Source organism: Esox lucius, chromosome 13 (assembly GCF_011004845.1).
Source record: "Esox lucius isolate fEsoLuc1 chromosome 13, fEsoLuc1.pri, whole genome shotgun sequence".
In the NCBI taxonomy this organism is placed as follows: domain Eukaryota; kingdom Metazoa; phylum Chordata; class Actinopteri; order Esociformes; family Esocidae; genus Esox; species Esox lucius.
Genome location: NC_047581.1, coordinates 3,246,798 through 3,274,320, shown reverse-complemented (window position 1 = coordinate 3,274,320; position 27,523 = coordinate 3,246,798). Strand labels below are relative to the sequence as shown.

General features: G+C 45.1%; 1 protein-coding gene across 1 annotated transcript in view; it reads right to left on the bottom strand.

Annotated features, from left to right (window-relative positions):
- cmya5 (cardiomyopathy associated 5) overlaps positions 1 to 27,523 on the bottom strand; it is a 102,510-nt gene that overhangs the window by 8,334 nt on the left and 66,653 nt on the right. Inside the window, exons 5-13 of the mRNA XM_029124866.2 lie at positions 17,132 to 17,362; positions 6,236 to 6,258; positions 3,741 to 3,862; positions 3,516 to 3,650; positions 2,799 to 2,945; positions 2,546 to 2,693; positions 1,293 to 1,426; positions 1,102 to 1,219; positions 764 to 940 (exon numbers count right to left, since the gene is read on the bottom strand). Of these exons, the coding sequence (XP_028980699.2) occupies positions 764 to 940; positions 1,102 to 1,219; positions 1,293 to 1,426; positions 2,546 to 2,693; positions 2,799 to 2,945; positions 3,516 to 3,650; positions 3,741 to 3,862; positions 6,236 to 6,258; positions 17,132 to 17,362 (1,235 nt within the window). The remainder of the gene's footprint in view (positions 1 to 763; positions 941 to 1,101; positions 1,220 to 1,292; positions 1,427 to 2,545; positions 2,694 to 2,798; positions 2,946 to 3,515; positions 3,651 to 3,740; positions 3,863 to 6,235; positions 6,259 to 17,131; positions 17,363 to 27,523) is intronic.

Sequence of the window (27,523 nt, the reverse complement as noted above, 5' to 3'; positions counted from 1 at the left end):
AGACTTTTCTTGCCAAAGACATTCAACATTATGTGTTGTCACTTAAAGCCTGAGAAGCTCTAGATCAGCTACTCCAGCGTAGCAGTGAGGAACTTGGAGCAGAGCAATGGCAGCAATGAACACAAAGAATCCACTCGCACTAATATATACTAATAAAGCATGAAATTCACACAGACACAGCAGCCCCTATCCTGATCGAAGGTTTCAAATGGCCCCAAAAGTCATTGGACGACTCCCTGTAGTGTAGTTAAGGAAGAAAGACGTGTCCCTACAATTCAGAATGATGGATTATTTGAGTAACGAGAAGCATACCACAATATGTTATTTGATTTTTTTTTTAAATGTAATTTGCTTATGTTAGGAAAAATATATAAGAAAAACTGCGATCCTGAAAATGTATCTCATACTGCATTTATATCCAATGTCAGGCCACTTTTGATGATGATTAAAAAAAAATTATAACTTAAAAATGTGCAACGGTGGAAAGCCTTTGAAATGCAAGTGACAAAAGTTTTTATTGTATCTATACAACATAATATCTATGAATAAATTATTTTCTACATGTATAGTAAATTAAATAGAAAAATAATCGTGATCAATTATTAACTAATTGACTGTCCGTAGTGGTTCCGTCTATACTTCACCAAACTGTAACACGAGTCAGTAAATCAGTGCTACCTTTGTTAACGTAACAATTTGTTAAGTACTGTGAAATTTAAAACAACAGATAATGAAGAGGAAGTAGATTAATAAATACATTTACCTGGAGGGTGTAGGGACACAGTGCAGACACCAGGACATGGTGTTCTCCCCCAGTGGGCTATCTCTGTTGGCTGTCCCATATGCAACTCCCACCCGGTAGGCAGGACTTTCAGTCACAATGGTCTCCCAGTAATGATGCCCTGTCATGGGTAGTAACTCACCCAGGACAGACAGACATCTAGGGGTTAAACACAAACCAAACTTTAACAATTACCATTACATTTCCCCAGAGGCCTAACATGACAGCCAAGTAAAATCATTTAAAAACGTAACTGAACATTATATTAAGGACAACGATGCACACACACATACAAGTTATCCAAGCAAGATTAAACTCACTCATTAGCTGCTTCATCTCTCTGTTTGTATGTGGCCAGGGGATAGTATATGGTGGTCTTGTCCTCTGATAGTTTCAGGATTGGGTGAACCGAACCTTTCAATAGATGGAACCTAGTTCCTGGATACAGAGTACATAGGTTAGTGTGCTTGTATGTAGCTTTGTGTTTGCAGGTGTTGTGTCAACCTCTCACCCCTAGTAGATATGAGAGCAGCCTCGCTTTGTTCACTGGCTCCGGCTTTGTTGACAGCTTTGATGTAGAAGAGGTAATTCTCATTTGGATGCAGTAGTACCCTTTGTTGTCTGCCCAGGATACCGGAGATAGACCTGCAATACACATACATTCATGCAATCATTACACACCCAACCACACACATACAAGTGACATAGTTTGACAATAAAGAGAGTTACTAATGTTATAGAAGTTCCTGAACTGATGTGTTTTTTGTGTTCTACAAATGTGTCAAGGAATTGTTGGTTTAATTATTGAGTTCAAGAAATGTTACTGAGTCCCTGTGAATAACAAAAGGAAGAATGTTGGTTGTGCTGTAACTGTGGGAATGGAAGTGTTGAGGTAAATGTAAAACTTTTGTCAGGATGGGGGTAGACACAGATCAAAGAGTTTTAGGACAGGATAGAGGAAGTCACAACAGGGGGTAGGAAGGATAAGGAACATATGTTGTTTTTGTAGTACGACCATGCAGATTCTTAACCCCACCTATTCTTGTATAAGTATTGAATGTACTTCCAAATGCTTTAGAGATTCTTCATGGTTACCTCGTGACTATGTACTCTCTCCTTGCAAGAAATAAACTGTTAATTGTGCAATAGAGATTTCCTGTCTTACCTATAATTTTTGTAAACTCCATGGACATTTGAATTGTCATCATACTAAGCATTTTAATTCTCAAAAAACCCATATAAAAACATTTACATTATTTAAATATAAAGGATTTATGCTCATGGTTTGTATGGGGAAATTATAAAAAAATCTCTGAAAGTGCAGAGAAAATTGGCATAGCTTTCAATTGCCACTGTTCTTTTTTTCATGTCCTATTTATATTAATCTCAAATTCTAATTTAAGGTCACATTAAAGCTAAGATCTTCAGCGGTTTGAAAGCATGAAGCCAAATGCAAGAGTAAAAAGTTGAGCATTCTGCATGTCTGAACTTGCTCAACAACAAACAACAGCATTGACTTGTAACCACTGTTCCATGAACTAAAGGGCAATGCAATCAGAAATACTTTTTAATGAGGAATATACCTCATATCAAATGATGGCTTCAAGACACATCTGTGAAATCAATCACTTCCGAAATCAAAGTTGAGAGTCCATTAAAAGTGAACCGTGTAGAACAGTGGCATGCTATGCGTTTATGTTTGACAATGATGACAGATGTTTATATGGGGTGTGCATGCCATGAGGGTGCTAGTGTGAGACCCACCTAAGCCCTTCTCCTTCGAGAGCATACTGTCTGCAGTATTCCAGGTTGTAACTCTCTGCTTGTGTTTGGTTGGTCGCACTCCAACGCAATGTGGCTGAGTCCCACAGTATCGTACTCTGCTCCGTATCAATCATTGGCACCGATGGGGCTGTCAATCAATTAATCCATGCACTAGTACATATCACAACAGTATGACTGCAGACAATGTTTCAATGAGGTAGTATTTTGAGGTATAGAAATCATGGTGACTCACAAGTTCTGAAGGGTAGTCTCTCACTAGGTAGGGAGCAGCCAGTGTAATTGACAGCCATCACCCACACTTTATACACCTTGTCAGGCTCAAGCTCCTCTAGAACACAGTAACTCTCCTTCACTGTCACACGGTACTCATCTGAGACTGCTGAACAAAGAACAAATGCAGAATGGTTTGAAGGTGTGTGCACTTGCTTGACTATACTGTTGAGGACACAAAATAAAATCGAGTATTAAAACAGCTTTAGTTTCCTACAAGGAAAAATATTTTCTAGGTAGGGGTTAGGTTTAGGGTAAACATTACAATTGGGGTTAGGCATTTAGAGTTAATGTTAGGTTGAAAGATAACTTTTAAGTAATGGTTTTAATGTCTTTTTTTAACTGTTTACTCCATGAGAGCCTCTCACTCAGTGAGAGCAAAGTCTAACTAGCGTAAGTGCAGCGTCAGAGGTTTACACTACTCTCCCCCACTAAAGTGATTTCATAGAACTTGAAAAACAATTATCTGTGAAATGTTCTGTGACAGATGAAATACAAAATTAGGGAAGCCAAATCGAATGTGGTACATGATGTATACATTTTATGTGAAAAATGTGGTTAGGGGCTTTTTTAAGTTTATCTGTTCTAACATCTCTAACATCACATATTTACAGGACACTTTTGCATGGAATTTCTTTTTGTAGGCTAGAAAAAATAGCTAAAATGTATGTGTATTTACCTCTTTGTGGGTCCTCCATACAGTAGACCTGAAAGCAGTCTATGATGTCTCCCGAACTGACTGTCCAGTAAACAGTCACACTGGTGCTGTTGGCAGAACCACACTCCTGATGTTGCAGAGATGGCTTCTGAGGAACTGAGATATACAGAAAGGCAATTGAAGATGCTTCAGAGATTGAGAGTTAGATAGAGAGAGCAATGTTGTATCAATGAAAGACAGACCCACCTGGGATTCCCTTACGTTGTGTCTGTTTATTGGCTGTGTTGCCTTTGGCATAGTCTTCAAACACTAGTAGGCCCTGAGAACCCAGTTCTAGAGACATGGCTGACTGTAGTGCTTTTTTTAATCTGGAAGAGGATAACAAATTTGAGATTGTGTGTGTGTGTGTACAGTTTTGTCTATAGTTTTGCGACCACTGAGAGTTGAAATGAGAGGCAAAAAAGTTAAGTGATGGAGATGGGTAATTAACCCTGGTTCCAAGCAGGGAGCCTATATGCACATGGAGCCAGCTTTATCGCTTGAACATGGCTCTGCACAGGGAAAATAGGATTCTGAATGGCAATAATGTTTGGATGCGCATAAGGATAGTGATATCTTAAATGCAGGCCTTGCGCTAGAACAAACATGTTGATTTCCATGGGCTGGCACGTTTATCCTACTTACCAACTGATTACCAATACCAATTAATTAATAACTTTTGCTTGATGGACGGATGGCTAATAATTTTAACATGCATGGCTTACTAAGGCTAAATAATAGCCAAATACACAGTTGTCAATTACATTTTACTAAACAACAGTTGTTACACATTCTTTGTAGCTTAGTGCTCACATCACTTGCTGTCTTCAATCGCATTTACTTATCAAGGCAAGATAGCTACATTTCCGACAGTAATTAGTTAAGTACACTGTTGGGTAGCATAGGAAATGTTATATTTCAAAACCAGAACAGTACTTTATACGCTATATGCCTGCCATAACATAATGTGTTTGTGCCAATGATAGTTTTGGACTAATGGTTCTTTTCAGAACAGCCAAAGTAGAACCCCACTATTATTGGCATAATGGCAAAATATTACTGGCTAATATAAAGCTTTTAAAACAGCCAGTGGCAAAAGTAATCCAGTTCATAGATACAATTATGGTGGAGGTAAACTTAATAAGAAACACACAATACTTTAACACAATGCTTAATGGTGTCTAGCGACATATTGAAATGCCTCAGTCGATATATATGTCTGTGCTGAAGTTGTTAAAGATACTGTCTTATACGTGGGAGACCTGGGTTTGAATCCAGGGTGGGCGTCAACGATCATACATTTTTATTGCGGGCCAGCTGAACTAGGCTTGCCTGGTTTCTTGTTTTCAAGTGTGTAGCCAGATATTATATAAAGTATATCACAGAGAGGAGCCTAGTGGAGCATGGGATAGGGAAGGTTGGGGTACCAACGTTGCATAATTTTGAGCCAGGAAAAACCCTGTTTACAGTTGTGCTTATACGTTTGTATACTCTGTCAGAAATTGTATTTTATTCACGGATAGTTTATTTACGGATAGTGATCATACGAAAACATTTATTATCACATGGCTCCTTTTTAAATCACAATGATAACAGAAATCACCCAAATTGCCCTGATCAAAAGTTTACATACCCTTGAATGTTTGGCCTTGTTATAGGCACACAAGGTGACACACCCAGGAGAAAATAGCAACTAAAAAAGAATTTCCAGCACCTGTGACTTTTTAAAATTAAATTAGTGATACCAAGCCAAGGTCAGGTAGACCAAGAAAGATTTCAGCCAAAACTGCCAAAGGAATTGTTTGGGATACAAAGAAAACCCCACAGGTAACCTCAGGAGAAATATAGGCTGCTTTTGAAAAGGTCAGTGTGGTTGTTTCAAGGAGCACAATACGACGATACTTGAACAAAAATTTGCTGCATGGTCGAGTTGCCAGAAAGAAGCTTTTACTGTGCCAATGCCACAAAAATGCTTGGTTACAATATGCCTGACAACAATGACTCACAGCTTCTGGCACACTGTAATTTGGAGTGATGAGACCAAAAGAGAGCTTTATGGTCACAACCATAAGCGCTATGTTTGGAAAGGCGTCAACAAGGCCAATAGTGAACAGAATACCATCCCCACTGTGAAGCATGGTGGTGGCTCAGTGATGTTTTGGGGCTGTGAAAATTGATGGCAAGATGAATGCAACATGTTATCAGAAAATACTGGCAGACAATTTGCATTCTTCAGCATGTTTTGTTTTATGATTGTACCATTCTGTCAATGTGAATCCCATAAGAAATAAAAGACGTGTTTTGTCTGATCACTCATGTTTTCTTTACAAATGGTACATATATTACCAATTCTCCAAGGGTATGCAAAAATCATTTTAATACCTACCTTTCTGGTTACAACAAATGATTAAGAAATGCTTCATCCAGTTTGAATTTGCATGCTTACATACCTAACAATACAGAAATCACTGGTTCCATTAGAAGTTGTAATAATTAGATTTGTACCTTAACATAGTGTAATATGCAAACAATGGGGGTATTCACAATGTTTTCCAGAGCTCCTTTCCAACACGTCTCCATGACATTGTCATAGTCTGGGTGGAGTTCCATAAATATCTTTACCGGATCTATTCTGTCTTACAATCTGCATATTTTATGCTATTACAGTGGTAATCCAGTATAGTAAATACATATTTAGTTACCTCATGTAGATGTCTTTGGACGTCTGAGGAAAGGAAAGAGAATTTTGTTATATACATGACCCACAATAACTCTACCAGTGAACCTAATGACAAACATAAACCCTAGACTGATGATGTATTCAAATACACACGTTGGTAATATTTTGACTACCAGTAGGAGCAGTCCTACATATATACAGTGGATATGAAAAGTTTACACACTCTTGATGAATATACAAAATTTGTTGATATTAAAGCTGCAATCACAACAACAAATCAGACCAGTATTGACAATTTAACCTCAATATATGTGGAATTATACAGTCGGAACGGTTCAGACTTTGTCTCAAAGAAATAGAATCAGTGGACCATCTGCTCCGGTACTGTCCATTTGCAGCAGACATCTGGAATTAAGTTGTTGGAATCAGCCAGATCTGTAATATTCTGATTGTATTATGAATGTATGCTGTTTTATAATTAAGCTAATCTAAATATTAAGGACGAAGAGGCCATCTTTGTTTATAACCTCAGTCACAGAATGAACGGTGAACCAACTTCCGGACGGTGAGATATTTACATTGACTATTTGGCTTGGGAGTAGAATGTGGTAGAGTAGTATTCAGTCCAAAACAAACAGGCTACAGGACCGCTTCTTTTCACAGGCTGTAAAGCTGCACAACTCGGGAACTCCTCTTCGCTTCCATCCATAGCCCATGCACACCTGTCACTTTAAATCATGCACAACTGCCACTTATATCATGCACACCTGTCACTTTTACATTGCACTGCGGTTGTATAGTTGTATAGTTATTATTATTGATGTTATAGTAGGTGAGAAAGGACCCAAAAGCAAAATGCAATAATACAATGTCTTTAATAATGAAAGATTTATTTGTGACCTAATTTGTTTGACCCATGTCTTGCTCCTTATATAGACAAGCTTTATTCGATTGGAAATCTGTGAGTCTGAGCTTACCATTTCTCTACTTCCAAGTTGACGTTAGCTTTTGAATGGTTTGCACAATCAACTATTATGACCCCTGAAATTCAAGGTAAGATGGTCAGGGAAACTCAGTTCTATTTAACTGTTAAGGCTATGTGATGGCTGCTCCTCATGGCTCTCTCCTCAACTCGCCGGTGTATTAACCACCCACTGGAGCAGATGGCAGCAGCGCACTCAACACACCTGTTTTCAGTCAGCCATTATGATGTCTATTTTGGTGCCTAGTTTTCACCCGCACCTCACAGGTTATTGTGCCCATGTAGTTTGTTGACCGTGTAGGGCTGTGTTACTTTAGTTTTTTGCCTCTTCATTACGCACTCGCTACCTTCACACCTCACAGGGTAAGGTGCTCCTTAGTGAATATGGATTAATTGTAGCCCATTATGCTCAAATGGGCCCAGAGGACTAGAAGTGCACTGCTGTTTTTGAAATCTGAAAATAAAAATAGTTCAGAGAATTTTTCTATGCACTGTGTTATGTTCCTTTCTAATAACCGACTATTTGGATATTGGAAGATAAATAATACATTACATAAAGACAAAACATTTCAATACTTTTTTGGGAAAACAAAATGGATAATGTTCAAGATTCAAGATTAGAGAAATGGCTGTTAAACGAAGTAAAGACATTAAAAAGGCTTGTAATGCAAAGGAAAAATAATTATGGAAAGTTTGAAAATGTTACTTATGGTATGTCTTTCTGAACATGAAAAATTAAAACTACTGCAACTCCAGAGTGCAATAGACAATTTATATATCCAGGGCAATAAAGTTAGAAAAAGGTGAAAAAAACACCAATAATTTCTTTGCATTGGAAAAATGCAATCATAAAATAAATAATATTTCGACTTTAAAAACAAACAACAGTGTTAGTACTAATCCCAAATAAATATCGGAAACATGTAAGATTGTTTTATGAACAATTATACACCTCTACATTTGATCCACAAAACTGTGGAAAATATCATTAAATAACATTAAAGGATACACACTCACCTAAAGGATTATTAGGAACACCTGTTCAATTTCTCATTAATGCAATTATCTAATCAACCAATCACATGGCAGTTGCTTCAATGCATTTAGGGGTGTGGTCCTGATCAATCTCCTGAACTTCAAACTGAATGTCAGAATGGGAAAGAAAGGTGATTTAAGCAATTTTGAGCGTGGCATGGTTCTGAGTATTTCACAATCTGCTCAGTTACTGGGATTTTCACGCACAACCATTTCTAGGGTTTACATAGAATGGTGTGAAAAGGGAAAGACATCCAGTATGCGGCAGCTCTTCTATCAGCCTTGTTGATGCTAGAGGTCATAGGAGAATGGGCCGACTGATTCAAGCTGATAGAAGAGCAACTTTGACTGAAATAACCACTTGTTGCAACCGAGGTATGCAGCAAAGCATTTGTGAAGCCACAACACACACAACATTGAGGCCGATGGGCTACAACAGCAGAAGACCCCACCGGGTACCACTCATCTCCACTACAAATAGGAAAAAGAGGCTACAATTTGCATGAGCTCACCAAAATTGGACAGTTGAAGACTGGAAGAATATTGCCTGGTCTGATGAGTCTCGATTTCGTTTGAGACATTCAGATGGTAGAGTCAGAATTTGGCGTAAACAGAATGAGAACATGGATCCATCATGCCTTGTTACCACTGTGCAGGCTGGTGGTGGTAGTGTAGTGGTGTGGGGGATGTTTTCTTGGCACACTTTAGGCCCCTTAGTGCCAATTGGGCATCGTTTAAATGCCACTGTCTACCTGAGCATTGTTTCTGACCATGTCCATCCCTTTATGACCACCATGTACCCATCCTCTGATGGCTACTTCCAGCAGGATAATGCACCATGTCACAAAGCTCGAATCATTTCAAATTGGTTTCTTGAACATGACAATGAGTTCACTGTGCTGAAATGGCCTCCACAGTCACCAGATCTCAACCCAATAGAGCATCTTTGGGATGTGGTGGAACGGGAGCTTCGTGCCCTGGATGTGCTTCCCACAAATTTCCATCAACTGCAAGATGCTATCCTATCAATATGGGCCAACATTTGAAAAGAATGCTTTCAGCACCTTGTTGAATCAATGTCACAGAATTAAGGCAGTTCTGAAGGCGAAAGGGGGTCAAACACAGTATTAGTATGGTGTTCCTAATAATCCTTTAGGTGAGTGTATAGCCTCGACTATTGCTTCATAGGGGACAGTTCTTTACTGTGTTTAAACACCACCGTGTCTGTAGATGGCGCTATAGTAACGAATTGCGCATGTTTAAGGCAAGACCATATGGGCATCTTGACGCCATTTGGATTCCACGCTGTTGTACCGTGCGAACTAGAACATTCATTTTAGCGACTTGGTTCTTTTTCGTCAACTCTTGTTCAAAGTGTATGAGCTATATGCTCTGAATTGGACAATACAACATGTGGATTATCACATTGTTTTACTACAATTTGATGAACTCCCGAAACAAATGAAGATCAAGGATTTTTCTGATATCAGACCGAAAATTGTTGAACGCCGAGTCACCTACATCTATGGTGAGTTCTGTTCTGTTCAATTATAAATAACTAGCGTTAAGTATTGTTAGGATATTGAGTAAGAACGTAACAGTCACTGTTTTGTATTAAACAATGACTGTTTGCAATATTCTATTAACATTCTAATTATTTAGTCAAGTTACTGTTGACGGGAAAAAGAGTTAGAGAAACTGAGCCTGAAAAAAACAAAAAGAACTGCGTTGTCCTGAGATTAAATACCTACAGTAACCCATGTTTATTCCTGTAACAAGTTTGGTTGCTTACTATATTTTGTTTTTTCGTTTATCCTCAAGTTCGGATGTTTTGTGCTTCGCAGTTGAACAGGTATGGTAAAATCTTTAACTAACTTGTCAAAATCGTGTTTCTTAGGGTATCAACAAGTTAGAATTTTATAATATGTGCTTACTCCTTGTAACTTTTATCAACTGATACGTAACTTTGGCTGAATCGTGTTTCTTCGTGTAACGTTATCCACATCATGTAGGTAACGTTACTCTTGGTAGTAAATTTAGATTAGCTAAACCTGGACCTGTTGTCTGTGTATCCACATTGTTCTTAGCTAGCCTGTGTGTCTTATGCTGCCGGTTTTTTAAACTTATTTTCTAAACATTGAATTCAGGTGATGATGTTTCCTGTAGTTTTGTTCCTGGAGGAGGAAGACTGTGGCAGCAGTTCCACGCCAGGTATGTGAATTACATGTTGATCTCGTAATTGCTGCAATGTTTACTTGGTTTCACCATATTTACCTGTTCACCAACTATTATGTTTATTTTTAGGATGGAGCAAGCGCAGTACTCCAAGGCACCAGAGAGGTACTCCACGCCACCATGTAGAGGATGGCTACATGGATAAGTGTGGGTTCATTCACTTAACCCAGATGCTTAACTTGTTATTAAAGCATGTTGCTTCCAATTTTATTTACATACATACATACATCTTCTTCCGCTTCATCCGGGGCCGGGTCGCGGGGGCAGCAGTCTAAGCAGAGATGCCCAGAGTTCCCTCTCCCCAGACACTTCCTCCAGCTCTTCTGGCGGGACACAGAGGCGTTCCCAGGCCAGCCAGGAGACATAGTCCCTCCAGCGTGTCCTAGGTCTTCCCCGGGGTCTCCTCCCGGTGGGACGGGACCAGAACACCTTCTCAGGAAGGCGTTCTGGAGGCATCTGAAACAGATGCCCAAGCCACCTCAGCTGACCCCTCTCAATGTGGAGGAGCAGCGGCTCTACTCTGAGCTCCTCCCGGGTGACCGAGCTTCTCACCCTATCTCTAAGGGATCGCCCAGCCACCCTGCAGAAGAAGCTCATTTCGGCCGCCTGTACCCGGGATCTTGTCCTTTCGGTCATGACCCAAAGCTCATGACCATAGGTGAGAGTAGGAATGTAGATTGACCGGTAAATCGAGAGCTTCGCCTTGCGGCTCAGCTCTTTCTTCACCACAACAGACCGATACATCGACCGCATTACTGCAGAAGCTGCACTGATCCGTCTGTCAATCTCCCGTTCTATCCTTCCCTCACTCGTGAACAAGACCCCTAGATACTTAAACTCCTCCACTTGAGGCAGGCACTCTCCACCAACCTGAAGTGGGCAAGCCACCCTTTTCCGACTGAGGACCATGGCCTTGGATTTGGAGGTACTGATTCTCATACCCACCGCTTCACACTCGGCTGCAAACCGTCCCAGTGCATGCTGAAGGTTGTGGTTTGAAGGGGCCAACACGACAACATCATCCGCAAAGAGCAGAGACGAAATTGTGTGGTCCCCAAACCAGACACCTTCCGGCCCCTGGCTACGCCTAGAAATTCTGTCCATAAAAATTACGAACAGAACCGGCGACAAAGGGCAGCCCTGCCGGAGTCCAACATGCACTGGGAACAAGTCTGACTTACTGCCGGCAATGCGGACCAAGCTCTTGCTTCGGTCGTACAGGGACCTGACAGCCCTTAGCAAAGGACCCAGGACCCCATATTCCCGAAGTCCAATTTTATTTGTCAATTTCAATTTATTTTTAAGGGCAAGAAGGCAGAGGTAGGGGGAAGTTTTAGCTCTGCACATGAAGGTAAGAATGAACATTTTGGTGGACATGGCAATTTAAGTTTTGATTGTAAAATAACCAGATATTTAGGACTGAATAATTAACTGTCTGTCTTTACTTTCAGAACATTTGGAGAAGATCAAGTGGCTGGCTGACTGAAGAGAATTTAGGTGAGCTCGTGCAAATTGTAGCCTCTTTTTCCTATTTGTAGTGGAGATGAGTGGTACCCGGTGGGGTCTTCTGCTGTTGTAGCCCATCCGCCTCAAGGTTGTGCGTGCTGTGGCTTCACAAATGCTTTGCTGCATACCTCGGTTGTAACGAGTGGTTATTTCAGTCAAAGTTGCTCTTCTATCAGCTTGAATCAGTCGGCCCATTCTCCTCTGACCTCTAGCATCAACAAGGGATTTTCGCCCACAGGACTGCCGCATACTGGATGTTTTTCCCTTTTCACACCATTCTATGTAAAGCCTAGAAATGGTTGTGCGTGAAAATTCCAGTAACTGAGCAGATTGTGAAATTGTGAACCCGTATAGCACCAACAACCATGCCACACTCAAAATTGCTTAAATCATTCAGACATTCAGTTTGGACATCAGGAGATTGTCTTGACCAGGACCACACCCCTAAATGCATTGAAGCAACTGCCATGTGATTGGTTGATTAGATAATTGCAGTAATGAGAAATTTAACAGGTGTTCCTAATAATCCTTTAGGTGAGTGTAGATCAAGTTGAGCTGGTACCATGTAGTGAAAAATGGCCATTAGTTCGTGAAAATATTATGGTAAGCAATGGCGAGATGTGTTTACTGTACATGTCTACACAAAGTCCTTTACACAAGCAATAGTGTCAAAGTCTATTTTACCTAAAAACTACCAATGTTGACCAATATTCTGTACACTAAGATTTAACAATATTAAAATAAATCAAATAATCAGTACAAGAATAAAAGGGGTACAATAGCATCTCTGCTGGAAGAAAATGGCAACACAAGCAGATAAAGCAGACTAAAGCACACGCCCTCTTTTCGGCGGCTAGCCGCCAGCATAACGCAGTCGGGCCGCTGGTGGAAAGCCGCCTGAGATGCAAATTAGCTTATGCAAATTGAGATCAGGAGAAAAGCGGCAAAAGATGGTGGCCCGCTGGCTGTATAACATTATAGCCGCCGGCGATTGCCCACTGGGTGGAGCCGATTTAGAGATGACTATAATGCCCCCATGTACAAAGAATTACAATAATCTAGCCGAGAAGTAATAAAAGCATGGATAACTTTCTCAAAATCTTTGGGAGAGAGAGAGACCAGTTTGTCAGGCCCTAATAAAGGGACATTCCCTCCTATGGGCAGGCTCCACTTACGCGGTCCTGCAAAAACTTCAGTAGTTCTGAAGTGGAGGTATGTCATATTCAGTAGCGTCAGTAGTAGATATAAAATAACCAAAAAAGATGCATGGGATGCTATTACTCGTTCACTGAAGGCTTTATCCGGAGAAGGGCGCACAACTGAGGAAGTTAAAAAAATATATAGATATCAGAAATCTGAGGCCAAAAAGGTATAGCCAAACACAGACGAATAATGTACATTCTTTTTAGAAAATATTGTAAATTATGAAATACTATTATTATTTCAATCATATATATATATTATAAGACTGTAGAATTGAGGAAAATACAATAACTAATTATTTGGCACAAACACATCACCACTCAAATGTGTTCTCTTGACTGTGCATAGATTATGTTCTTAACTAAGAACAAATGCCAAAAAAGAAAACATTGATGAATGTAAGAATGTAAGAAAGTGGGTTTTATGAAGGAATTTCTTCTTAAGGACGTTTGGTGAATGAGGCCCATTGTTATATTCATTGTTATGTTGTAAACCACTCAAATGCCCTAGAGAAGGCGCTAGGTACAACTCTTCCAAGTTGTTATTGAGAAAGGAAGAAGGATTTGAGAATAGTATGGCGGATGAAAATTTAAGAAGCATATTGTGAACATATGTTCTGCTGTTGTGTTTTATGATCCATCCACTACACCTCAAAGAAGCAACAAGGACGTCCCTTCTTTACCTACAACTACCTTTTTCTGGAAGGCCCAGGTGAACCTAAAATGGCTTTTAAAGTGTGGAAACGACTGATAAATACCTCCTTGCTATCGGAGGAAACTACTTTGATGCTGCTCGAAAGAGAACATTGATCATTTATTGCTTGGGAACAGAAGGACAACAAATCTATAATAAACTGCCACTGGTCCTAATCTGCAAAAGCCTGTACAGGTAAAACATGTAGAACAATTTGAAATGTTTCCAGAAATTGCAAGTCAGCCTCAAAACCGGTGAAAGAACTTGATGTCCCAGAAGTAACAGTTCTTTGTATACAACGCTGCTCTTCACCTCTTAATGAACTGCTGTGTACTGCTGTACACAACAGTAAAGTCTGGATGTGCGTGCTGTGATGCTCCGGTAGTGTCACCTAGACAGCAGCAGTGTGAACAGAGCATAGCCTGGGTGACTGTAGTATTTGATGATGTTCTGTGCTTTCCTAAGGCATTGTGTGGGGTAGATGTCTTGCACAGAGGAGGGATGGCAGCCAATGATAGCATCCGTATAATTCACCACCCTCTGGATGGACCATACCAGGAATTAATGCAGCTTGAGAGGATGCTCTCTATGGTGCACCTGTAGAAGTTGGTGAGAGTTTTTGCAGACATACAAACTTCTTGAGTTTCCTCAGGAAGTATAGTCGCTCTTGGGCAGTTTTATCTGCAGAGTCTGCTTGCCTGGACCCAGTGAGGTTATCTTTGATGTACACAACAAGGAAGTTGAAGTCGGACACTGTCTCGACATCAGATCCATCAAAATGTATGGGGGCATGACCCCCTCCCTGCCGCTTCCTGAAGTTCACGATCATCTCCTTAGTCTTACAGATGTTGAGAGAGAGGTTGGTTTCTTGGCACCATTCTCTTCCCCACACTGTAAGCGGTCTCATCATTGTTGGAGATGAGACTCAGGATGGTTGTGTCATCCGCAAACTTAAAGATTACGTTGGAGCTGTGTGTGGCCACGCAGTCATGCATGAACTGGCAGTATAGGGAGTATTAAGTCCCAGGGTCCTGAGCTTAGGAACAAGCTTAGCGGGCACAATAGTATTGAATGCAGAGGTGCAGTCCACAAACAGCATCATTATGTATGTGTTGCCTTTTTCCAGGTGGGAGAGGCTGGTGTGTGTCGTCATGGAAATGGCATCGTCCGTATATCTATTGGGGCAGTATGCAAATTGAAAGGGGTCCAAGGTGTCAGGAAGGGTGGAGCAGATGTAGGTTCCGACCATCTGCTAAAAGCACTTAATGATGATGAAGGTCAGCGCAATAGGGCGGTAGTCATTGAGGCAAGTGATGGAAGGTTTCTTCGGTACAGGGACAGTGGTGGTCTGTTTGAACCAGTTGGGGACTGCCGACAGAATCACAGTTTGGTACATTTTTCAGGGAGTACATTTTTGGCTTGCTCGATCCGCCGTGAACCACTAGGAGCAAAAGCCCCTCTAGGGGGCGGAGCTCCATGACATATAATGTTAGTTACCGGGAATGTAACTCTGGTTATATGAGTGGAGCAGAGCCCCCTAGACCTGTTGCCCTGCCGTCCCACGAGTTAGGCTGAATAATCTCGGGAGGGCGTTCTCTGGGCTCACGGATCCTATATAGGGGTAAGATTGGCTGACGCATCTTGCATAATGAGTGTTCAGCACGGCCGCGGACGGGGCCAGGGTAAACCACTAGGAGTTAAAGCCTCTCTACGGAGCTCCACTCCACTCATATAACCAGAGTTACATTCCTGGTAACTAACGTTTGTAACTGTTTTGTATTTGTCAAGAGTCTGATCTCCCGCTTGAAAGGGTATGTAGACTGCTGTGATTATAGCTGAGCTGAATTCCTGTGGAAGGTAGAAGGGCGGTACATCTACAGTTAGTAACTACAGGTCTGGTGAACAGTGTGTAGAAGTACTGCATCATCCAAGCCCCAGTAAGAGTTAACCATAATGCAGACGGTCCGCGTTTATCTTTACCTGACTCACACAATATTTTGCAATGTCCCACTCAAAGATAATCCGAGCTGTAGTTTTTCTATTTTACTGTCCAGGGATTGAACATTTGTGAGTAAAATGCTCATTAATGGCAGATTGCAGTATCTCACCTGAGACCCTTCACATTTTTGTAAAAAATTGATTATATCTGTTCATGTGACAACACTGAAGAATTGACAGCTTGTATAACAGTGTAAATTTGATGTCCCCTCAAAATAACACAACACACAGCCATTAATGTCTAAACCGCTGGCCACAAAAGTGAGTACACCCCTAAGTGAACATTTCCAAATTGGGCCCTAAGTGTATTCCGTTTGAGGATGCACTACAGATGCTCAATAGGGTTTAGGTCTGGAGATATGCTTAGCCAGTCCATCACCTTTACCCCCACCTTCTTTAGCAAGGCAGTGGTCGTCCTGGAGGTATGTTTGGGGTCGTTATCATGTTGGAATACTGCCCTGCGGACCAGTCTACGAAGGTAGGGGATCATGCTCTGCTTCAGTATGTCATAGTACATGTTGGCATTCATGGTTCCATCAATGAACTGTAGCTCCCCAGTGCCGGCAGCACTCATGCAGCCCCAGACCATGACACTCCCAACATCATGCTTGACTGTAGGCAAGACACACTTGTCTTTGTACTCCTCACCTGGTTGCCGCCACACACACTTGACACCATCTGGACCAAATAAGTTTATCTTGGTCTCATCAGACCACAGGACATGGTTCCAGTAATTAATGTCCTTAGTCTGCTTGTCTTCAGCAAACTGTGTGAGGGCTTTCTTGTGCATTATCTTTAGAAGAGGCTTCCTTCTGGGACGACAGCCATGCAGACCAATTTGATGCAGTGTGTGACGAATGGTCTGAGCACTGACAGCCCCCCCCCCCCCACCCCTTCAACCACTGCAGCAATGCTGGCAGCACTCCTACATCTATTTCCCATACTTCTGAAAATGGAGCCAACCTAACCCAAATGGCAAAAAATGAAGATATCATAGAAATTACCATGCATGATGAAAAGTATCAATTTGTTTATTACTTAGATATTGTTGTTACAAGATCTTAAGGGTGAATAACTAATTTGTCTTGATTTCAGCCCTAAACAAATGCTGAATTTTCAATAAGGGTGTGTAAGCCTTTGATATCCACTATAAAATATATATCTGTATATATTTATATAGACTTTCATTTGTTTTCCCCATTTCATTGTAATAAAGTTGCCAGAACCAAGCAGTCTGCGAACTGATTGTCTTAAGACAGGTATTACCTGTGTGTCTTGGTCTGGATCTAGCTCTGCCTCTCTAGCGGTGGTCTCCAATGTGACCTTCGCCTGGTCTATACTGTCCTGGAAGGAGATAATCTGGTCATAGAGCTGCTCCAGCTTGGCCTTCTTCTCATCCTCTATGCAGAGAGACATGGTGTTGTACTGCTCCATCACCAGAGCAACTATCTCCTCATTCTGAGCCTCCATCCCCACCTCACAATTCCGGCAATGGTCCTGGGAACATACAGATTGGAGAGGGCGGGACGAAGTTATTGAAAAGGGAAAGAAAAAGGGACATGGAGAGGGATTTGAGAGACGAACATCAGGGAGGTCAGGTTAGATTAGATCAGATATAGTCTAAACTATGTAAATAAAATTGGAAGCAACATGCTTTAATAACTGTTGGAAGCAAAACTGGAAAAGAAGGGATAAAGATTTAGGATTTAATTTACCAAGATTCCTCCTTGGATTTGTACTTTTTTTTAAATATTCTGATGTTTCATTAATTACTAAACTCCTATAAAGTTGATCTGTCTGCAATTGTTTTTTTGATAATTATTTTTATTCAATTAAAGACTTTGTGAAATACTTTTCCCACTTTTTATCCTACTCTCTGCCCTAAAAGCTTTAAACCATATTTCCAAAGAAAAGTAATTATTGTACATAACACAACAAACACATAATGTGAATAAATAGGTAGATACAGTACTTACACCCCATAAAATACAAAATGCTGCAGCAGTATAAACTCACCTAAAGGATTATTAGGAACACCATACTAATACTGTGTTTGACCCCCTTTCGCATTCAGAACTGCCTTAATTCTATGTGGCATTGATTCAACAAGGTGCTGAAAGCATTCTTTAGAAATGTTGGCCCATATTGATAGAATAGCATCTTGCAGTTGATGGAGATTTGTGGGATGCACATCCAGGGCACGCAGCTCCCATTCCACCACATCCCAAAGATAGGGTTGAGATCTGGTGACTGTGGGGGCCATTTCAGTACAGTGAACTCATTGTCATGTTCAAGAAACCAATTTGAAATGATTCGAGCTTTGTGACATGGTGCATTATCCTGCTGGAAGTAGCCATCAGAGGATGGGTACATGGTGGTCATAAAGGGATAGACATGGTCAGAAACAATGCTCAGGTAGGCCGTGGCATTTAAACGATGCCCAAATGGCACTATGGGGCCTAAAGTGTGCCAAGAAAACATCCCCCACACCATTACACCACCACCACCAGCCTGCACAGTGGTAACAAGGCATGATGGATCCATGTTCTCATTCTGTTTACGCCAAATTCTGACTCTACCATCTAAATGTCTCAACAGAAATCGAGACTCATCAGACCAGACAACATTCTTCCAGTCTTCATCTGTCCAATTTAGGTGAGCTTGTGCAAATTGTAGCCTCTTTTTCCTATTTGTAGTGGAGATGAGTGGTACCCGGTGGGGTCTTCTGCTGTTGTAGCCCATCCGCCTCAAGGTTGTGCGTGTTGTGGCTTCACAAATGCTTTGCTGCATACCTCGGTTGTAACGAGTGGTGATTTCAGTCAAAGTTGCTCTTCTATCATTTCCGCCCACAGGACTGACGCATACTGGATGTTTTTCCCTTTTCACACTATTTGTAAAGCCTAGAAATGGTTGTGCGTGAAATTCCCAGTAACTGAGCAGATTGTGCAATACTCAGACCGGCCCGTCTGGCACCAACAACCATGCCATGCTCAAAATTGCTTTAATCACCTTTCTTTCCCATTCTGACATTCAGTTTGGAGTTCAGGAGATTGTCTTGTCCAGGACCACACCCCTAAATGCATTGAAGCAACTGCCATGTGATTGGTTGATTAGATAATTGCATTAATGAGAAATTGAACAGGTGTTCCTAATAATCCTTTAGGTGAGTGTAAATTAAACACGTTTAATACAAAACAGTGATTGTTACGTTTACGTTGACCCAAAGCTCATGACCATAAGTGAGAGTAGGAACGTAGATTGACCGGTAAATCGAGAGCTTCGCCTTGCGGCTCAGCTCTTTCTTCACCACGACAGACCGATACATCGACCGCATTACTGCAGAAGCTGCACCGATCTGTCTGTCAATCTCCCGTTCCATCCTTCCCTCACTCGTGAACAAGACCCCTAGATACTTAAACTCCTCCACTTGAAGCAGGCACACTCCATCAACCTGAAGTGGGCAAGCCACCCTTTTCCGACTGAGGACCATGGCCTCGGATTTGGATGTACTGATTTTCATCCCCACCGCTTCACGCTCGGCTGCAAACCGTCCCAGTGCATGCTGAAGGTCGTGGTTAGAAGGGGCCAACACGACAACATCATCCGCAAAGAGCAGAGACAAAATTGTGTGGTCCCCAAACCTGACACCCTCCGGCCCCTGGCTGCGCCTAGAAATTCTGTCCATAAAAATTACAAACAGAACCGGCGACAAAGGGCAGCCCTGCCGGAGTCCAACATGCACTGGGAACAAGTCTGACTTACTGCCGGCAATGCGGACCAAGCTCCTGCTTCGGTCGTACAGGGACCTGACAGCCCTTAGCAAAGGACCCAGGACCACATATTCCCGAAGCACTCTCCACAGGATGCCGCTAGGGACACAGTCGAATGCCTTCTCCAAATCCACAAAACACATGTGGATTGGTTGGGCAAACTCCCATGAACCCTCCAACACCCCGTAGAGGGTATAGAGCTGGTCCAGTGTTCCACGGCCTGGACGAAAACCACACTGTTCCTCCTGAATCCGAGGTTCTACTATCGGCCATATTCTCCTCTCCAGAACCCTGGCATAGACTTTCCCAGGGAGGCTGAGAAGTGTGATCCCCCTATAGTTGGAACACACCCTCCGGTCCCCCTTCTTAAAAAGAGGGACCCCCACCCGGTCTGCCATCCCAGAGGTACTGTCCCCGACCGCTACGCGATGTTGCACAGGCGTGTCAACCAAGACAGCCCCACAACATCCAGAGACTTGAGGTACTCAGGGCGGATCTCATCCACCCCCGGTGCCTTGCCACCGAGGAGTTTCTTGACCACCTCTTTGACTTCAGCCCGGGTGATGGACGAGTCCACCTCTGAGCCCTCATCCTCTGCTTCCTTAATAGAAGTTGTGATGGCAGGATTGAGGAGATCCTCGAAGTACTCCTTCCACCGCCCGACGACATCCCCAGTTGAGGTCAACAGCTGCCCACCTCTACTGTAAACAGCGTTGGTAGGGCACTGTTTCCCTCTCCTGAGGCGCCGGATGGTTTGCCAGAATCTCTTCGAGGCCAGCCGATAGTCATTCTCCATGGTCTCACTGAACTCCTCCCAGGCCCGAGTTTTTGCCTACCCAACCACCCGGGCTGCCGTCCGCTTGGCCTGTCGGTACCCGTCAGCTGCCTTTCCAGCACCCATCCCAGAGACACCAAGAAGGTCGGGTTCTCTGCACTGCCGTTCGGCTCGTAGGCACAAACAACAGTGAGAGACCTATCCCCGACCCGTAGGCGCAGGGAAACGACCCTTTCGTTCACCGGGGTAAACTCCAACACATGGCGGCAGAGCTGGGGAGCTATATGCAAACCCACACCAGCCCGCCGCCTCTCACCATGGCCAACTCCAGAGTGGTGAAGAGTCCATCCTCTCTCAAGGAGTGTGGTTCCAGAGCCCAAGCTGTGCGTAGAGGTGATTCCGACTACCTCTAGTCGGAACCTCTCAACCTCACACACGATCTCAGGCTCCTTCACCGCCGGCGAGGTGACGTTCCACGTCCCTAGAGCTAGTTTCCGAGTCCAGGGATCGGGTTGTCTAGGCCCCTGCCTTCGACTGCCGCCCGATCTTCTCCGCACCAGCCCCTTATGGTCCCTCCTGTGGGTGGTGAGCCCACGGGAAGGCGGCCCCACGTCGCTCCTTCGGGCTGAGCCCGGCCGGGCCCCATGGGGAAAGGCCCGGCCACCAGGCGCTCGCGTACGAGCCCCAACCCCGGGCCTGGCTCCAGAGTGGGGCCCCGGCTGCGCCATACCAGGCGACATCACAGAACTCAAAATTTTGCTCATCAATAAAATGGAAGTGGTATGTTGTTTCTCAGATGTAGATAGTTAACAATTTTATGAAGCTGACATTAGCCAGTTAAGTGTAGCTACGGACAGTTAAGTGTAGCTCAACATATGCAACCATCGAGAAGGCCCTGCTCATTTCAGCAAGACACTGCCAAACAAAGTCCAATAACTGAACACCACTCGGGTTCAGATCAGGGGGGCCGTTCCTCCCAATCACGCCCCTCCAGGTGTCACTGTCGTTGCCCACGTGGGCGTTGAAGTCCCCCAGTAGAACAATAGAGTCCCCAGTCGGAGCACTTTCCAGCACCCCTCCCAGAGACTCCAAGAAGGTCGGGTACTCTGCACTGCCGTTCGGCCCGTAGGCACAAACAACAGTGAGAGACCTATCCCCGACCCGTAGGCGCAGGGAAACGACCCTCTCGTTCACCGGGGTAAACTCCAACACATGGCGGCAGAGCTGGGGAGCTATAAGCAAACCCACACCAGCCCGCCGCCTCTCACCATGGGCAACTCCAGAGTGGTGAAGAGTCCATCCTCTCTCAAGGAGTGTGGTTCCAGAGCCCAAGCCGTGCGTAGAGGTGATCCCGACTACCTCTAATCGGAACCTCTCAACCTCACGCACTAACTCAGGCTCCTTCCCCGCCAGCGAGGTGACATTCCACGTCCCTAGAGCTAGTTTCCGTGTCCAGAGATCGGGTTGTCTAGGCCCCTGCCTTCTACTGCCGCCCGATCCTCTTCGCACCGGCCCCTTATGGTCCCTCCTGTGGGTGGTGAGCCCACGGGAGGGCGGCCCCACGTCGCCCGTTCGGGCTGAGCCCGGCCGGGCCCCATGGGGGAAGGCCCGGCCACCAGGCGCTCGCATACGAGCCCCAACCCCGGGCCTGGCTCCAGGGTGGGGCCCCGGCTGCGCCATACCGGGCGACGTCACGGTACACATAATTTTAATCATCATTAAGGGGTTTTTGAACCCCATGGGCTAGCTAACGTTAGCTAAAAGACAACAAGCCTCGTTAATAGCCATGTTAATAGCTAGCAGGTGATCGTTAGCTAGAAGTTACCAATTATTTTTGTATTAGGCCTATTCTAAATTAAGGTTAAACATGATGTAAGTTAGGCTATAACATATCGTCTAGGTTTAACAAGCAAAGGTTGTTGTAATGTTTCTTAGGTAGGAAGCAGAGGCAAGTGCAATCAACAATAATTTAATGGAAAATAGTCCAAAACAAAGACTTGTCAAGCTTAGAAACGGCACATGAAACAATAATCCACAAACAGTCCTTGAACAACACTGGCTAAATACCATACTAACAAGGCAACTGGAAACACCTGTTCACAGTGCTCTGGTGCTGATAGCACAGAGATAGGTAGAGGACTTGTAGCTTGACTATAACACAGGACAGGACTGAATGTAATAAGAGCAATAACAACAAAACATAACTAGTACTCCGGGGAGGATGAACGGTAGACAGAGGGGATGGCAGGGGTGGTCGTTACATCACCCCCTCTCCAAGGAGCGGCTCCAGCCGCGGAGGAGGGCAGAGTGCGAGGACGACCACGCCGGCGAGGGCCAGGACGGTCGGGACGGCGACGGTGAAAGTCGTGGCACAAGGAAGGATCCAAGACGTCGCAGGCGGGCACCCAACTCCTCTCCTCTGGCCCGAACCCCTCCCAATCGACGAGATACTGCAGGCGCCCCGCACGCCTCCGGGAGTCCAGCAGGTCACGCACAGCATAAGCTGCCTCACCGTCGACATCCAAAGGAGCGGGGGGGTCTGCGCCTCCCCCTGTTGCATCAAGAGGACCCCTTACCGCCGGCCTGAGCAGGGAAACATGGAAAACGGGAGAGAGTTTCATGTGTGCCGGGAGCTGTACCGCAAAGGAAACGTCATTCACCTGCCGCAGGATGGGGAACGGCCCAACGTAACGGGGAGACAACTTTCTGCATGGGGTGTGCAGTTTCATGTCCCTGGTGGAAATCCACACCCTGTCACCAGGCTGGAAGATAGGGGCGTCGCCCCGGCGACGGTCTGCATGTGATTTGAAGCGTCGGACAGCACGCTGGAGGCGTGTGTGGGCAGCGTTCCATAGAGTTTCAGCGCGCCTAAACCACTCATCGACAGCCGGGACCTGCTCAGAACTGCGGTGCCAGGGTGCCAATGCTGGTTGGTAACCAAGAACGCACTGGAAAGGTGTCAGGGCAGTGGAGGAGTGGCGAAGTGAGTTCTGGGCGATTTCAGCCCAGGGTAATACATCTGCCCAATCGCCTGGACAAGAGCTGCAGTAAGACCTCAGGAATCGCCCTATTTCCTGGTTGGTCCGTTCCGATTGGCCGTTTGACTGTGGGTGATAACCAGATGTTAGATTGACGGCTACCCCCAGTTTTCCCATGAAAGATTTCCATACACGTGACGTAAATTGAGGACCTCTGTCTGTCACAATCTCTTCGGGCAATCCGTAGATACGGAACACATATGTGAACAATGCTTCCGCTGTTTGCATGGCTGTGGGCAATTTAGGAAACGGAACCAGTCTACAGGCCTTAGAAAAGCGGTCTACAATTACCAGGATGACTGTCGAACCCTTAGATACGGGGAGGTCAGTAATGAAGTCCACAGACAGGTGGGACCAGGGTCTCTGTGGGATAGGTAAGGGCTGCAGCTTACCGTAGGGTAGGTGTCTTGGTGTAGTGCTTTGGGCGCACACCGAACAGGAAGAGACATACTGGCGGACGTCCTGGGGCATCTGGGGCCACCAATATTTTGCCTGTAGCGTGCCCAAGGTGCGCGTAATGCCTGGGTGGCCTGTGGCAGGAGACGTGTGTGCCCAGACCAAAAGCTGATCTCTATAGGTCTCTGGAACATAGAGACGCCCCGGAGGGCAGTTAGGAGGTGGGGGGTGTCTCACCTGTTCCTGTTGTATTTCCGTATCCACCTCCCACTGGATGGGTGCGACGATGCGCGAGGGGGGTATCACTGGCGTCTCCACAACGTGCCTCTCCTCTCCGTCGTGCATGCGCGATAGCGCATCGGCCTTCCCATTTTTTGTGCCTGGTCGGTATGTGACTGTGAAATCGAAGCGGGTTAAGAAAAGAGCCCATCTAGCCTGTCTGGGATTCAACCGCCGGGCCTCCTTCAGATAGGCCAGGTTGCGATGATCTGTCCACACCTGGAACGGACATCGGGCCCCTTCCAGCCAGTGCCTCCAGTGTTTGAGAGCATCCACGATCGCTAGCAATTCTCTGTCTCCCACATCATAGTTTTGTTCCGCTTGGTTGAGTTTCCTGGAATAGAAGGCACAAGGGAACAACTTGGGTGGCGTGCCTTGTCTCTGTGAGAGGACGGCCCCGAGTCCTACTTCGGAGGCATCCGCCTCCACGATGAAAGGAAGATCTGGGTCCGGGTGTTTGAGTATCGGGGCAGTGGCAAAGCGATCCTTCAGAGCGGTGAAGGCCGCCCTTGCCCTGTCATTCCACTTCAAGCGCGGCGAGTTCCCCTTTAACAGACTGGTGAGAGGATTAGCCACCGTGCTGAATGCTCTGATGAAGCGCCGGTAGTAATTAGCAAAACCCAGAAATCGTTGTAACCCTTTTATAGTAGTGGGTACCGGCCAGGTTCTTACCGCCTCCGTTTTGTCAACAGCCATGTCCAGCCCGGTGTCTGTCAGTTGGTAGCCCAGAAAGGCCACAGACGTTGTGTGGAAGAGGCACTTCTCCGCTTTCACATACAGATGATGGTGCAACAGCCGTTTCAGCACCTCTCGTACTTGCTGCACGTGGGAGTCATATGAGGGTGAGTAGATGAGTATATCATCGATGTACACTAGAACACATGAGCAGAGTAAATCCCTGAATATGTCGTTGACAAAAGCTTGGAACACAGAGGGAGCATTCGACAGACCATAGGGCATCACCATGTATTCATAATGACCCGAAGTGGTGCTGAAGGCTGTTTTCCACTCATCCCCTTTTCTGATCCTGATCAGATTGTACGCACTGCGTAGATCTAACTTAGTGAAGTACTTGGCACCGTGTAATCTTTCGATGGAAGATTGTATGAGAGGTAACGGATATTTGTACTTTACCGTGATGTTGTTAAGAGCGCGGTAATCTACACAAGGACGGAGCCCCCCATCCTTCTTCTTGACGAAGAAAAAGCTGGAAGAGACTGGTGAGGTGGAGGGCCTTATGTATCCCTGTGCTAGGGATTCGGCTACATACTTTTCCATGACCTCGGTTTCTGCTATGGAAAGGGGGTAGACATGGCTCCGTGGATACTCTGCGTCCTGGAGGAGGTCAATGGCACAGTCCCAGGTGCGGTGCGGAGGCAGATGTGAGGCCTTCTTCTTACTGAACACCTCTTGCAGGTCAGTGTATTCCGGTGGTACAACTTCCGATAAGACCACCGCTTCATCAGGACTCTCAATGGAAGTGGACTGTATAGACATGGGCACAGAAAGGCATCTAGAAGCACAGGCGGGTGACCATTGCGACACACATCTATCTTGCCAGGAGATGGTGGGGTTATGTTTCACCAACCAGGGCATACCCAGCACAACAGGATGGGTAGGAGATGGAATAATATACAACCTGAGCCGTTCTGTGTGATGGTCACCCAGTCTAATAGTCAATGGTGTGGTGCGCTCTGTGATCTTACCGCTGCCGATGGGTCTACCATCCACAGCCAATACCGGGATAGGGACAGACAAAGCTTCTACTGGCATGCTCCACGAGCGCACCAGGCCTTCATCAATAAAATTCCCTGCTGCCCCCGAATCTATTAAGGCCGCTATAGGACTCAAGGCGGGGTAGTCAATCAGGGCAACGTTAAAGGTAAGGACGTTTTTGGATAACGTGAGACCAGAGAGAGTGAGTCCTACCGTTGGGGGCGAGGAAGGAGAAGCCTTCTGAGAGCGCTGAGGACCGCGTAGATGATGGCATTGAGAGACCAGGTGTCCGCTTTCCCCGCAGTAAAGGCACAGACCCATAGTCAAGCGGCGTCTCCTCTCTCCTGGTGACAGGCGGGTTGAGTCCATCTCCATGGGCTCGTCGAAGGGGGGGGTGACTGGGGTTAGAGGAGTGCGGCCTGCAGGCTTCCGACGAGCACGTAACAGACGATCCAAACGGGTGGCCATTGCGATAAGCTGGTCCAGAGTGGCCTCGTCGTCCCTACACGCTAACTCCACTTTAACCTCGTCTCGTAGTCCGTCTCGGAACAGCGAAAGCAGGGCGGTGTCGTTCCAGCCGCTGGCTGATGATAGAGTGCGGAACTCTAGTGCATATTCCGCCGCCGTCCTGCTTCCCTGACGAATATGAAGGAGACGGTCGCCTCGCTCTCTGCCCACCGCTGGATGATCGAAAACCGCCTTGAAGAGCTCCACAAAGTCCCGATAGTTGTCGAGTTCGGGTCCTTCACCTTCCCATAGAGCGGTAGCCCACTCTAGAGCCTTGCCTGTCAACACTGAGACTACAGTAGCAACCCTGGCTCTATCTGATAGACGGGAGCTGGCGCGGTGCGTAAAGTACAGATCACATTGTAGGAGGAAGCTCCTACAACGCTCAGGGTGCCCATCATATCGTTCGGGTAGGGCCAGGTCGGCTCCGCTGTGACTACCAGTAGGCACAACGACAGGAGACTGGGAAGGAGAACTGAGTGAGCCGGTAGCACTGGTAGTGTCCATGCGTCGTAGCCTATGCAAAACCTCATCCATGGCTACCTCTAGGTTAGCCAGCTTGTCGTGGTGTTGACGCAACACCCTGTCTCTTTCTTCAAGAGCCCCAGAAAAATCCTCTTGTTGAGCTGCCTCCATATGGGTGGATTATTCTGTAACGTTTCTTAGGTAGGAAGCAGAGGCAAGTGCAATCAACAATAATTTAATGGAAAATAGTCCAAAACAAAGACTTGTCAAGCTTAGAAACGGCACATGAAACAATAATCCACAAACAGTCCTTGAACAACACTGGCTAAATACCATACTAACAAGGCAACTGGAAACACCTGTTCACAGTGCTCTGGTGCTGATAGCACAGAGATAGGTAGAGGACTTGTAGCTTGACTATAACACAGGACAGGACTGAATGTAATAAGAGCAATAACAACAAAACATAACTAGTACTCCGGGGAGGATGAACGGTAGACAGAGGGGATGGCAGGGGTGGTCGTTACAGTTGTACTGTACTTGGACTTGCGATTGATTACGGTATGCGCATTCTGCGAGGGAGATTGAGGGCGGGGCACAGGGGTGGGGCCGTTGATTTCGCGGCTTTACGGCTTTACTTCCTTCTCGCTACTGCGCATAACTACTGCGCAGAACTGGTCCCAAGATCGCTATCTGCGCAGACGCAAGTCCA